Source organism: Moschus berezovskii, chromosome 11, assembly GCF_049115385.1.
Source record: "Moschus berezovskii isolate FMDL1 chromosome 11, NW_MosBer_1.0, whole genome shotgun sequence".
Classification (NCBI taxonomy): Eukaryota; Metazoa; Chordata; class Mammalia; order Artiodactyla; family Moschidae; genus Moschus; species Moschus berezovskii.
Genome location: NC_142470.1, coordinates 57,904,543 through 57,917,462, shown reverse-complemented (window position 1 = coordinate 57,917,462; position 12,920 = coordinate 57,904,543). Strand labels below are relative to the sequence as shown.

At 48.0% G+C, this 12,920-nt stretch overlaps 1 protein-coding gene across 1 annotated transcript in view; it reads right to left on the bottom strand.

Moving 5' to 3' along the window:
• Window positions 1-1,661: 1,661 nt before the first annotated feature.
• Window positions 1,662-12,920, bottom strand: part of TCF7L1 (transcription factor 7 like 1) — a 200,471-nt gene continuing 189,212 nt past the window's right edge. The window contains exons 5-12 of the mRNA XM_055399034.2: window positions 10,904-11,036; window positions 9,388-9,490; window positions 8,993-9,076; window positions 8,103-8,246; window positions 7,257-7,416; window positions 7,064-7,171; window positions 5,656-5,734; window positions 1,662-3,548 (exon numbers count right to left, since the gene is read on the bottom strand). Coding sequence (XP_055255009.2) covers window positions 3,115-3,548; window positions 5,656-5,734; window positions 7,064-7,171; window positions 7,257-7,416; window positions 8,103-8,246; window positions 8,993-9,076; window positions 9,388-9,490; window positions 10,904-11,036 — 1,245 coding nt within the window. The 3' untranslated portion in view covers window positions 1,662-3,114. The remainder of the gene's footprint in view (window positions 3,549-5,655; window positions 5,735-7,063; window positions 7,172-7,256; window positions 7,417-8,102; window positions 8,247-8,992; window positions 9,077-9,387; window positions 9,491-10,903; window positions 11,037-12,920) is intronic.

Below are 12,920 nucleotides of genomic sequence, written 5' to 3'. Positions count from 1 at the left end.
GAATAGGAGTAGAGAAGGTAGATTTTAGAACTAACTTCTTACTCACACCAATACTGGTTTAAGGGAATGATAGGGCCATAACTTGAATAAATCTTAAATTTTCTGGCACTTCTACATATAAAAATACTCAACAACCTTGGAAAAGAAGGGACCTTCCTCAACCTGAAAAGGGCATGTACAAAAACTTTACTACTAACGTAACGGTAATGGTAAAAGACTAGATGCTCTCCCTCTGAGATAAAGAACCATGCATGACTGTTCTTACCACTTTCATTCAACTTTGTATTGGAAGTAGTCGAGATAATTCAGCAAGAAAAGAAAATAAGACGCATCCAGGTGAAAGGAAGAAGTAAAACTATGTCTATTTGTAGATAACATGATCTTGCATAAAGAGAATCTTGAGGATTTTCTAAAAATTTATTAGGACAGGTTAAGCAAGGATGTAAGAAGTGAGATCAATATATAAAAATCAACAGTATTCCTATACACTTTCAACAATCAAAAATGAAATTAAGAAACAATTCCATATACAATAGTATCAAAAAGAATAAATCCCCTAGGAATAAATTTATCAGAAGAAATGGAAAACTTATACTCTGAAAACTACAAATATTATTAAAGAAATTCAAGAAGCCCTAAATAAATGGAAAGACATCGCATATTCATAAATTGGAAGATGTAATTGTTAGAATGGTTGTACTTCCCAAATTGATCTACCAGTATAATCCCGATTAAAATTCCTGGTGGCTTCTCTGCAGAAATTAATCAACTGATCCTAAAATTCATACAAAAATGCAAGAGACCCAGAATAGCTAAAACAGGTTTGAAAAAGAATGAAATTAGAGGACTCTCATTTCCCAATTTTAAGACTAATTACAACATTGATTAGGACAGTGTAGCACAGGCATAAAAACATATGGCTAATGGAATAGAATTGAGAGTATGGAAATAAACCCATATATTTCAGGTCAATTGATCTTTAACCACAGTGCTGACTGTTCAACAGGGGAAAGAATAGTCTTTCAACAAATGGTGTTGGGAAAACTCACTAATGTATGGATGTTCACCATCATTAGTATTAGTTCAGTTCAGTTCAGTTGCTCAGTTGTGTCTGACTCTTATAAATGCAAATCAAAATTACAATGAGACACCACTCCACACCTACTAGGATGGTTGTGATAAAAAAAAATAGGACAATGCCATCAGGGAAATGCAAATAAAAACCACGACGTCATCTGATACCTGCCATAATGGCTATCATCAAAAAGAACACAAATAGGACTTCCCTGGTGGTACAGTGAATGGAATCCGCCTGCCAATGCAGGGGACATGGTTTCAATCCCTGGTCCAGGAAGATTTCACATGACATGGAACAACTAAAGCCTGTGTGCCACAGCTGCTGGGACTGCACTCTGGGGCCTGGGAACCACAACTGATAAGCACCTGTGCCACAGCTGCTGAAGCCCCTGCACCTACAGCTCATACTCCACAGCAAGAGAGGGCACTGCACCAACAGGCTAGCACACCACAACCAGAGACTATCCCAAACACAGTAACGAAGACCCAGCTCAGGCAAAAATAAATAATTAGATAAATGTTAAAAAAACATGAAATATCCAGAACAGACAAATGCAGAGACAGAAAATAGATTCATGATTGTCCAGGGCTGGAGGTGGTGGTGTGAGAAGGAGGAAGTGGAAGGTAAGTTCCAAAGAGTATGGGGTTTCTTTTTGAGGTAATGAAAATGTTCTAATGTGATGATGGGTACACAACTTTGAACACAAAACCACTGAATGGTACACCTAAAATGGGTGAATTGTATGAATTATATACCTCAGTAAAGCTGTACAACAAAAATGAATTCCAGTGCTCAGTACATGCAAAGAAACCCAAGAACACCCCTCCCATCTTGGCAATTACAAGAAGACAAATAAAAATAAAAAGATTCATCCCTTTGGATCTCAGTTATCTATACTGACTGGTCTGTGCACATTCGAGGCTGAAAACAGGATTAGATTTTTCTAGTTCTGTCAGGCCTGACTTACGTCCCCTTCCAATAGAGGCGTTCCTCCTTTGCATTTTGTAAAAATCTTACACAGCCTTTGGTGTAAAGAAAGGGGCTTGAGTCAACAAAGGACTAAAATACTCAGGAAAGTCTTGCAACTGCAATTTTATTTTCTTTTGTGAAAATAAACAACTGGGAGTTTAAACTGCTCCAAAAAACCCCATAAAAATGAAAAGAAATACACACAGAAGAAGCATGTGAGGTGACTGGGGAGGGAGGAGGGTCTCAGAGCTTTGGCAGATTGTGCTAGCACATTCCCGGGTGACAGGAGCCAGACCTGTCTGCCACTCCGGGGCTGTGAGGGGACATCTTGACTGGTAAGGGGGTGGAACACAGGCTTCTTCGCTGAGGAAGTGGCAGGCACCTTGAGTCCCTTTGAATGCAGGGGAGAACCATTTTAGAGGACCTCTTCCTCCACAGAAAACTGGAGGCTGGGGATGGGGGTGGTTTAGGGCCACTGAGGGAAAGACGTGCTGGTGGAGACAAAGGAGGCCGAGGTGTCTTCTCACGTGGTGACAGCCTTACACTGGGCAGAGGCCAAAGATGAAGGCATGAACCCACAGGAGAAAAACGTGAGCCAAGTAAAAGGGAATGTCAAGGAATGGGTTGTAGATGAAGAGGCTAGAAAGGGCAACAAGGGCCAACATGTAAGCTGGATTGAGGGGAGCCAGGGAGCAGGGGGTGGGGTTGGATGTGTGAGGATGATGGGAAGAGCAGGGAGGGCAAAGAGTCCAGGAGGTAGAGAGAGGGGTGCCTTCTGCCCAGGTCCATCCATCCACCGCTGCACATACAAGAAGAATAACACACTACTTTTCAGTTCTCGTTTTCTTTTTTTTTTTAAGAGTTTTGTTTGTTTGTTTTTTTAAAAAAGCCTTAAGATCAGCTACTGGTTACATCTACAAAACGTAAAGTGCTGCTGTTACCAGTCACTTTACAGAACAGTCCAGAGTGGTCAAATATTGACCAATAAAGTTTCCTTTTTTTTTTCCTTCTGCATCCTTACTACTCGATGAGTCACGTGACAGCCTGCATAGGTCAAGGGGGGCAGCTTAGTGGGCAGACTTGGTGACCAAGGACAGAGGCTGGGCCTGGAGCACGGGGAGGGCCTGGTGGGCGTGGAGCGTGGCGGGGAAGGATGGGGGGGACGTCAGCAGAGCTGTGGGCACGGACCCCAAAGGGAGGGGCCGGGACAGGAGCGGAGGCTGGCTGCCCATCTGGCCAGAAGAGGTGGCGGCAGCCTTTGATGACAGGAAAGCAGCTGAGTGGAGAGCCAGCTGGGCCCGGGTCTCTGGCTTGGTGGTGAGGGAGAGGGGCTGGGCTTGCTCCGAGTGGGTGGCGGCCGGGGCGGCCGGGGAGGCCAGGGCCGCAGAGGGGGTAGCTGGGGAGTCCAGCATGCTGCCGTGGGAAGAAGCAGGGCTGTCACAGGGCTTCTCGGGGGGCAGGTACTGGACACATGGCTTCTTGCTTTTGGAGGTCAGAGCACCTGGAGGGGCGGGGGGAACAAACAAGGAAGTCAGCCGCTAGGAACGCTGGGAAAGGCGGAAGTAGTATGTGTGACCCGGCACACAAGCATGCGTACAGGGAGGGGCATGAGGCCCTGAAATGACGCCTAAGGCTTTCAGAACACCTAGAGCACAGAAAGGAGAAGGAAATGGCAACCCACTCCAGTGTTCTTGCCTGGAGAATCCCAGGGATGGGGGAGCCTGGTGGGCTGCCGTCTATGGGGTCACACAGAGTCGGACACGACTGAGGTGACTTAGCAGCAGCAGCAGAGCACAGAAAAGGGCCAATACCAAAATGCCAAAGACCCCGTTCAGTATCTGCCTGGAGGGAAAATAACTGGGCTTATCAAATTATCATGCTGTGCTGTGCTCAGTGATGTTCGCCTCCTTGCGCCACTGTGGACTGTAGCCCATCAGGCTTCTCTGTCCCTGGAATTCTTCTGGCAAGAATAATGGAGTGGGTTGCCATTTCCTTCTGTAGCAAATTATCATCTTCCTGCCTAAATCTTATCATTTGGGGCATGGATCTCTATTCAGTTTGCTTTAAAATCTGGTTTATGATCCTCCTAGAGATAGTACAGCATCTGCCAAGCACCAATTCAACAGATTTTGCGTCATATACATAGTTAACTTATGTGTACTCCTATGGAGGTGAATATACAAATTACAGAGATATTAGAAAACTAGGAAAGGAAGTGAAAGGAAAGGTGATAAAAAGCACTTAGTGTGTGTGTGTTAGCTGCTCAGTTACGTCTCACTGTTCACAACCCTATGGACTGTAGCTCACCAGGCTCTTCTGTCCATGGAATTCTCTAGGCAAGAATACTGGAGTGGGTTGCCATTCCCTTCTCCAGGGATCTCCCTACCCAGGGATTGAACCCAGGTCTCCTGCATTGCAGGAAGATTCTTTACCACCTGCGAAGCCCTTTGCTGCTGCTGCTGCTGCTAAGTCACTTCAGTCGTGTCCGACTCTGTGTGACCCCATAGACGGAAGCCCACCAGGCTCCCCCATCCCTGGGATTCTCCAGGCAAGAACACTGGAGTGGGTTGCCATTTCCTTCTCCAATGTGTGAAAGTGAAAAGTGAAAGTGAAGTCGCTCGGTTGTGTCCGACCCTTAGCGACCCCACGGACTGCAGCCTACCAGGCTTCTCCATCCATGGGATTTTCTAGGCAAGAGTACTGGAGTGGCTTGCCATTGCCTTCTCCGGCGAAGCCCTTTAGATGGAACTAAACTCGTTCTATCCTTGTCCTGGAATGAGTGTGAGATTGGGAGATGTGGCTGAAATACTGGCCAAGGTATGGGCTAGTCTGTGCTGGGTGAGATTCTGGTGTAAAAAATATTTGTGGCACAAAGGGGCCTCCCTCATCCAAGCAAATGATTATTTCTGATATTCGGCCAACCAAACATTGAAGGAAAACCTGAATCTACTGGATTCACTCAAAGGTGGTATGCCAATCTCTAAGGGGCTGGGTTCCTAAGGGAATTTCAAGGCTCATTTCAACAACATTCAGCTTTTACTTTTACTGCATTGATTTTAGAACCTAACCCTCAAATAAGAAGCAACTCAACTGAATTGAAGAGCACCTTTCGAGTGACAAAGTGCTGGACCAAATTTCCCTCCATTTACCAAGCAGTGTTACCGGGAAAGTCCTTTCACTTCTCTGAGCCTCTGAATTGATCATCTCCAAAAGGCGGGTAAACCTGCATATACCCAGGAATTGCTACTGGTAAAGAACCCTCCTGCCAATGCATGTAGACATAAGAAATGCAGGTCCATCCCTCTGTCACGAAGAGCCCCTGGTGGAGGGCATGACAACCCTTTCCAGTATTCTTGCCTGGAGAATCCACATGGACAGACGAGCCTGGCGGGATGCAGTCCATAGGGTCGCAAAGAGTGGGACATGATGGAAGCAACTTAGCACGCACACACAAGTGTACATGAGGCAGAGGCCTTGAAAATGGCAGCTATTAATATTAAAACACAGCGTTGACATGGTGTCCATCAGAGACCCATGCACAGGATGCCGGCAGGTGTAGCTGGCACAGTGGGAAAAAGTAAAGACGCAGTTCCCTCCTGAAGACTCACCATCTGCCTCCTGGACTTGCTGCTGCTGGGACTGTGTCTGGGACAGCTGCTTTTCTCGCTTCCTCTTCTTTTTCTTACCCTGAAAGATATGGCCAAAGGAAAAAGTAATAACCAGGGACAGAATAACGGCTTTTCTGATGGATTCAGTTATGAGGTGGGGAGACAGGATATTTTCTGTACCAGGCGCCCAGGTCACATTCTGTGCAGCAGCCTCATAAGGAGGCACAGTGAGCCTTTCTGGGGGGCCGCCTCCCTCCCCTCAGCTCAGATAGGTCCTGACTTCTTGGACGGTCTCATTCTTTCCCTGCCCTGGAGGCTTAGTTTTCTATTTCTCTCTCTAGAACAGTGTCAGGTTCCTGATCTTTTTTGAGGCATCCCAGGTCTCACTGAAAATCTCATGCAGCTGGAATTCCTTGGCGATTCAGTGGTTAGGACTATATGCTTTCACTGTTGAAGGTGTGGGCTCAGTTGGCACCAAAGGGGGGGAAAAAAACTAACTCAGTTATGAAGACTTTTAGCAGAAAAAGAGCAAGTAAGAACATACATACAGGGACTTCCCTGGCAGTCGAGGGATTAAGAATCCACCTGCCAATGGGTTCGATTCCTGGTCTGGGAAGATCACACATGCTCTGGGGCAACTCAGCTCATGTGCCACAACCAATGAGCTTTCATACTCTAGAGCCTGTGCTCCACAAGAGAAGCCACTGCAATGAGAAACCTTCCCACTGCAACTAGAGAGGAGCCCCCTGGACATTGCAACTAGAGAAAGCTTGTGCAGCCCCACCAAAAATATTTTTAAAAATAAAATTAAAAAACCTGTCCAGTTCCAGGGAGTTATCAGAAATGTAGGCAGTAGCTCATGGCATTGTGAGCCCAGGTTGGGAACCCTTTGCTAGAGACACTGATCATCATCAGAACTAGCACACAGCTGACACCACAACCTGAATTATGGAATTAAAGGCTGAGTCTACTTCCAATTCCAGTTGGCTTCCCAGGTGGTGCTAGTGGTTAAGAACCTGCCCTCCAGTGCAGGAGACTTAAGAAACACAGGTTTGATCCCTGGGTCTGGAAGATCCCCTGGAGGAGGAAATGGCAACCCACTCCAGTACTCTTGCCTGGAGAATCCCATGGACCGAGGAGCCTGGCGGGCTACAGTTCACAGGGTTGCAAAGAGTCGGACACAACTGAAGTGACTTAGCATGCATGCATGCCCCCCTTGCAATGGGACAGGCACAAATTTAAGTCTGTCCTCGGGACACTGCCCTCCTGAGAATTAAAGTGTCTTCCTCATTTCTAGAGAAATACAGACTTCTCCCTGGCCTTAAGGGTCCTCTATCACTGGAGTCAACTTCCTTCTCCCCCAAATCCTCACTTGGAGGCTGCCCCTGGTGTCTGAGTGGGCACGTACGTAGTTGTCTCGGGCTGACCAGGTTGGGTAGAGCTGTGAGTGAAGCTGCCGCTCCTTCCGGGCCAATTCGTAGTACTTGGCCTGTTCTTCTCGGGACAGGTTGTGCCACTGTAGAAAGAGGACCAGCGAGGACAGAGTGGTGAGCATGGGGGACGCTGAGCTGCACAGCCTGGAACACAGGGGTCGACCTTACCTTCCTCCCCAGGATCTGGTTGATGGCTGCACTCTCCTTCAGGGTGCACTCGGCCACCACCTTGGCCCTCATCTCCTTCATATATAACATGAAGGCATTAAGAGGCTTCTTCACATGGGGCTTCTTTTCTTCCTCTTTCTTCACTGTGACTGGTGATTTTCTGGGAAGTCACAAGGCTGTAGGTTAGCATTTCTCAGCTGTCATCTCTCAAGGAGGCTAAGGGCTGGCTGCCTCTGGGGAGGTGGGGGATGAGCCACTTGGCAGCCAATGAAAGTTGCCCAGGGCTGCTTTCAGCACCTGAGCACCCAGTTCCTAGACTCTGACTGACCTCCAGCCATATTTTAGGAGAGGACAACTTCCTGACCAAGGAGCAGAGGGTGGTGGGGGGAGCTGAGATGGACTGGCCCCAGGTGAGAGAGAGGAGGGGGCAGAGCACTGTAGGTGGAAACAGAGCGGGGGCGGGTCTCCTTGGCCGTGAGACTGCCTTTCAGGGGACAAAGCGCGGGCTATGGTGCTGGACTCAGCTCTGACCCAAGTCAACCATGTGACCTTGAGAAAATTCCCCTTGCAATTTTCAAGAGTATGGGGGGACAGGGAAGGAAGCTAAAAGCTCTCTCAGTTTCTCTTTCACTTTCAAAGTCCTGATTGTAGGGCTTCCCTTACTGTGAGAAAAGATGCACGGTGGTGTCTCTGAGAGGATGGAAATTCCAGGGGTCAAAGGGAACAGTTTGCAAGGTGGGGAGGATGTGGCCGAGGGAGCCGCTGGCTGAAGGTCCCCAGGAGAAGAATCAATGGCACTTGCTACTCAGAGACTGGCCACCCGCCACCAGGCTGCCCATTACTCACGCGCTCACAGCCGGGCTCAGGCTGGGGGGCGCTGGTTCCTGCTTGACGATGGGGGAGACAATGGCGGGGTGGGGGATCCCTGAGGTGGGCAGACCAGGATGGGCCGGAGCCACCATGTGAGGGGAGAACCGACTGGAAACCAGGCTGCATACCAGGGGGAAACAAAAACAACAGAGGGATTCAGGCTAGATGCTTGTCCCTCGCAGAGGACGTGGTGGAACCCAGCCTTGATGGCAGAGGTATGTGAACATCTCTGCCATGGCAGAGTTGGAGCAAGAGAAAGTTACTGACTGACCTCGAAAGAACTCATTTTGAGAAACACCCAACAAACCTCCCTTCCCCCACAAAGGCACAGGGTTCCTATATCCAGTCCTGAAAGCAGGTGGGATGAAAAACAGAAGATGCAGGAGGTCGGAGGCCAGGTTCACAGGGGAAAGGAAAGAAAGGCTTATGCTGTGGGTTGTATATTTTTTGTCATTGGTGGTACCGTTGTCAGGTAGGTCGGCCCCTGAGACGGAAATCCTCTTTCATAGTTCCCTTCTCCTGACATCATTTCAGGAGTAATTAATCTCCCAGCCTCTGGCTTCAGTCTGTTGTATTCAAAATGCTTTAAGCCCTGCCCAGCCCATAGGGGAACGTGCAGGAGGACCGAGTGCGAGGGCTTTAAAATTCTCCTCTTAGACAGGGAGATGGAGCAAGAGTGAGCAAAGCCTGTTGTCTCCATCCCACAACTAATCAGAGAGGTGGGGAGGAAAGGTGAGCACCTGCCTCGTTGCTTACTGCCAAGAGAAAGCTGTGTCATGTAATGGTCAGAAACTGCAGGGCAGCCAGTAGACAAGCATTCCCTGTGCTGCCGCTTCCCCGCTCACAGCTGCAGCCCCAGGACTCACCTGGACATCGAGGCATTCATGGCGAGGGCAGGGTAGGGGTGCCTGAAGCCACCGGGAGGAAGGGAGTACATGGGCTGTCCTTGCCTATAAGGGCCGGGAGTAAGGAAATCCGGTCAGGAAACTTGCTGAAATGGGAACGTTCATAGGAACCGAGAAGGGGTTGGGAAGATAGGATGATGAGTGAAAGGCAATAAGGAGGAAGTGGGAGTTGGGAAGATGCTGCCTGGGAAACTTGTTCTGATGCCCTGAGGAAGTTCTGGGCTTGGTGAGAGGGCTCCACTGTGGGGCTGGAGCTGGGGGGCATCTGTATTTGGACCCCAAGGACAGGTTGGAGGTACAGGAGGCAGAGCTCAGTGTAAGGAAGGAGGGATAAGAAAGGCTGTAAGTTTCCTTACTGTGGGACGAGCCAGCTGAGGGGATGTGGGATTTGCCCAACAGCTCCGGGAGACAGTGGGTAATACGGAGACAGCTCAGATGGATGAGGGGGCCGGGGGATTCCTGCTTCCAAGGAGAAATGTGTCAGACAGTTCCTTGACCCTATACTTTAAAGTCACATCAAACAGGAGGCTACAGATGCCCTGCGGCTTGCAATGCCTTTTCTTTCCTTGTTTCTGCCCTCAGTCACCAGTAATGTCCAACTGCTCATACTGGAGGTGTCCAAGACAGAGGCAGGAAATCTTGGACTAAGAAACCCAAGATTATCTCCGGAGTCATCAGCTGGAAAAGCTGTTTCATTCGTGGAAAAATAAACTTCAGATTTTCGTGTAACAGGGAAGAACAGTAGCTGATTCCACGTTGGATCTGTTTTTCTTTGACTTTAACCTTTGCTCTTCATGCTGTTACTATAATTGTTGAAAAGATGCTGTATATAAGCTGCAAGCATACGTAATGGCCTGTCTCAGGGAACCTTGCCCCTCTGTTGGAAAGTTAGACTAAAGTGCCTTTGTTCAGCTCACAGGGACTGTTCTGACCTGGCCCACCTGTGACTGGCTGCAAGAAGAAATTAACACATCCCTGTCCTGATGCAGGCCAAGCCAGGGGATATTCTGCAAGCCTTTTGGCCTTTTTATTTCACTTCCTCCCCCTCTCTGTTCTAAAAAAGAAACTGGCATCCAGACTCCGATAAGATGATTCTCTAGGACATTAGTCCGCTATCTTCTTGGATACCCAGCTTTCTGAATAAAGTGTTATTCCTTGACTCCCAATTACAGGCCTGTCATGTGGTGAGCAGACTGAGCTTGGACTCGGTGACATCTGTTCCACATTTATCCTCCTTATTATCTGTAACTTGTAATAGCTGCCTAAAGAGGGACTCCAAAAATGTTCCCACAGCAACTCTATGGGAATTTTATGAAAACGATGGCTCTCTCTGGGATGAACAGTGTGGGTGAGCAACTTGAGAAAAGAGTCAACTCAGTCTCTTGCCTTGTATCTATACTTCTAAGTCTGTTAGGGGAAACACACTGGCTGAAACTGCCCATCCTGGCTAGGTAACATAGAAACCATTTGTGTGAGTTATTTTACGACAGGAGGTCCTGGCAAGGAACGTGGAACTAATAAGCTACCACCAACCGGAAGAGTTTGGGAAAGGTCAAAATGAGAAGCCATGTATCCTATCACCTCCCAGAATCCTTCCAGCTGGCACCCATCTTGGCTGAGCAATGTGTGCGCCACCAGGAAGGACCCTCAGTCAGAACAATCTGCCAAAGACAACTCAGAAACTAACCCCATCACCGTAAAACCTGAGTCTGTGAGCCACACGGCAGAGCAGTCCTCCTGGGTTCCCTTAGCATACTGTTCTCCCCCCGGGTGCCCCTTCCCAATAAAGACTCTTGCTTTGTCAGCACGTGTGACTCCTCAGACAGTTCTCTTCTGAGTTACCTGGGCCAGCCTGAGTGGCAGCCAACTCACCTGTCTTTGGGTCGATCTCTGGGGAGAGGTGTGTGGGCGGGGAGCCGGGGGAGAAGTGGTCGTTGCTGTAGGTGATGAGGGGCGTCAACGGATGCATGTGGTGCGGGTGCTGAACAACAGGAACTTTATTAGACTGAAAGAGAAAAAGACCAGGGCCGGTTGCCAAGGAGACGGACCTCGGAGATACTGCAGGCTTGCTTCCAGACCGCTGCAGAAAAGGGAAACACACAATGATTCTGGTTTCCCAGTGCATATAAAAGTTGCTGCTGCTGCTAGGTCGCTTCAGTCGTGTCTGACTCTGCGCGACCCCATAGACGGCAGCCCACCAGGCTCCCCCGTCCCTGGGATTCTCCAGGCAAGAACACTGGAGTGGGTTGCCATTTCCTTCTCCAATGCATGAAAGTGAAAAGCGAAAGTGAAGTCGCTCAGTTGTGTCCGACTCTAAGCGACCAAATGGACTGCAGCCTACCAGGCTCCTCCGTCCATAGGATTTTCTAGGCAAGAGTACTGGAGTGGGTTGCCATTGCCTTCTCCATATAAAAGTTACGCTTATACTATTCTATGTTAAGTATGGGGAAGCCCTGGTGGCTTAGCAGTAAAGAATCTGTCTGCAATGCAGGAGACTCAAGTTTGATCCCTGGGTTGGGAAGATCCCCTGGGGAGGGAATGGCAACCCACTTCAGTGTTCTTGCCTGGGAAATCCCATGGACAGAGGCGCCTGGCGGCTACAGTCCATTGGGTCGAAGAGCTGGACACGACTGAGCACTGCAGTGTTAAGTGTGCAATGGCATTATGTCTAAAAAAAATACATTTGTTGTTGTTGTTCAGTCCCTCAGTTGTGTCTGACTCTTTGCAACCCCATGGACTGCAGCACCCCAGGCTTCCCCATCCTTCATCATCTCCAGGAATTTGCTGAAATTCATGTCCATTGAGTTGGTGATGCCATCCAACCATTTCATCCTGTGTCATTTTATATATATATATATATATATTTGCCTTTTTATACTGAGAACCCCATGAATAGTATGAAAAGGCAAAAAAAAAAAAAAAAAACAACAACCCATGCATACTCTAAGAAAGAGTTGGAAATATTGCAAGAATTACCAAAATGTGACAGAGACACAAAGTGAGCAAAGGCTGTTGGAAAAATGAAGCTGATAGACTTGCTGGATAAACCTTTAATTCATTAAAAAAATGCAGTATCTGTGAAGCACAGGAAAGTAAAGTACAATAAAATGAGGTATGCCTATAAAATCTGTGGTTATTTACTGAGCTGAATATGTGCCAGGTATATTCCATGCAGCATTGCATTCAGCCCTTGCAGAGAACTTAAGAGAAAGTAGCAGTCTACTTGCCCCTTGGAAGAAAAGCTATGACAAACCTAGAAAGTGTATTAAAAAACAGAGACATCACTTTGCTGACAAAGGTCCATCTAGTCAAAGCTATGGTTTTTCCAGTAGTCATGTATGGATGTGAGAGTTGGGAGAGAGCTAAGCACTGAAGAATTGATGCTTTCGAACTGTGATGCTTGAGAAGACTCTTGAGAGTCCCTTGGACTGCAAAGAGATCAAACCAGGCAGTCCTAAATTAAATGAGTCCTGAATAGTCACTGGAAAGACTGAAGCTCCAATACTTTGGCCACCTGATATGAAGAGTCAACTCGGAAAAGACCCTGATGCTGGGAAAGACTGAGGGCAGGAGGATAAGGGTTACGACAGAGGATGAGATGTTTGGAAGGCATCACCGACTCAATGTACATGGATTAGGGCAAACTCAGGGAGATAGTGAAGGACAGGGAAACCTGGCGTGTTGCAGTCCGTGGGGTCACAAAGAGTTAGATAAGACTTCATGACTGAACAACAAATACAGCAGAAAAAGAATCAATAGAATTAGAGGAGGGATTACACCCAGCCTCCTACATACCCTCTTCAAAACAGCCCACCATCACTCACTTCATGTATACTGTGTGCTAAATGGTACAGACTGCTGAATTATGAACCATGCTCTGTGTAATCTC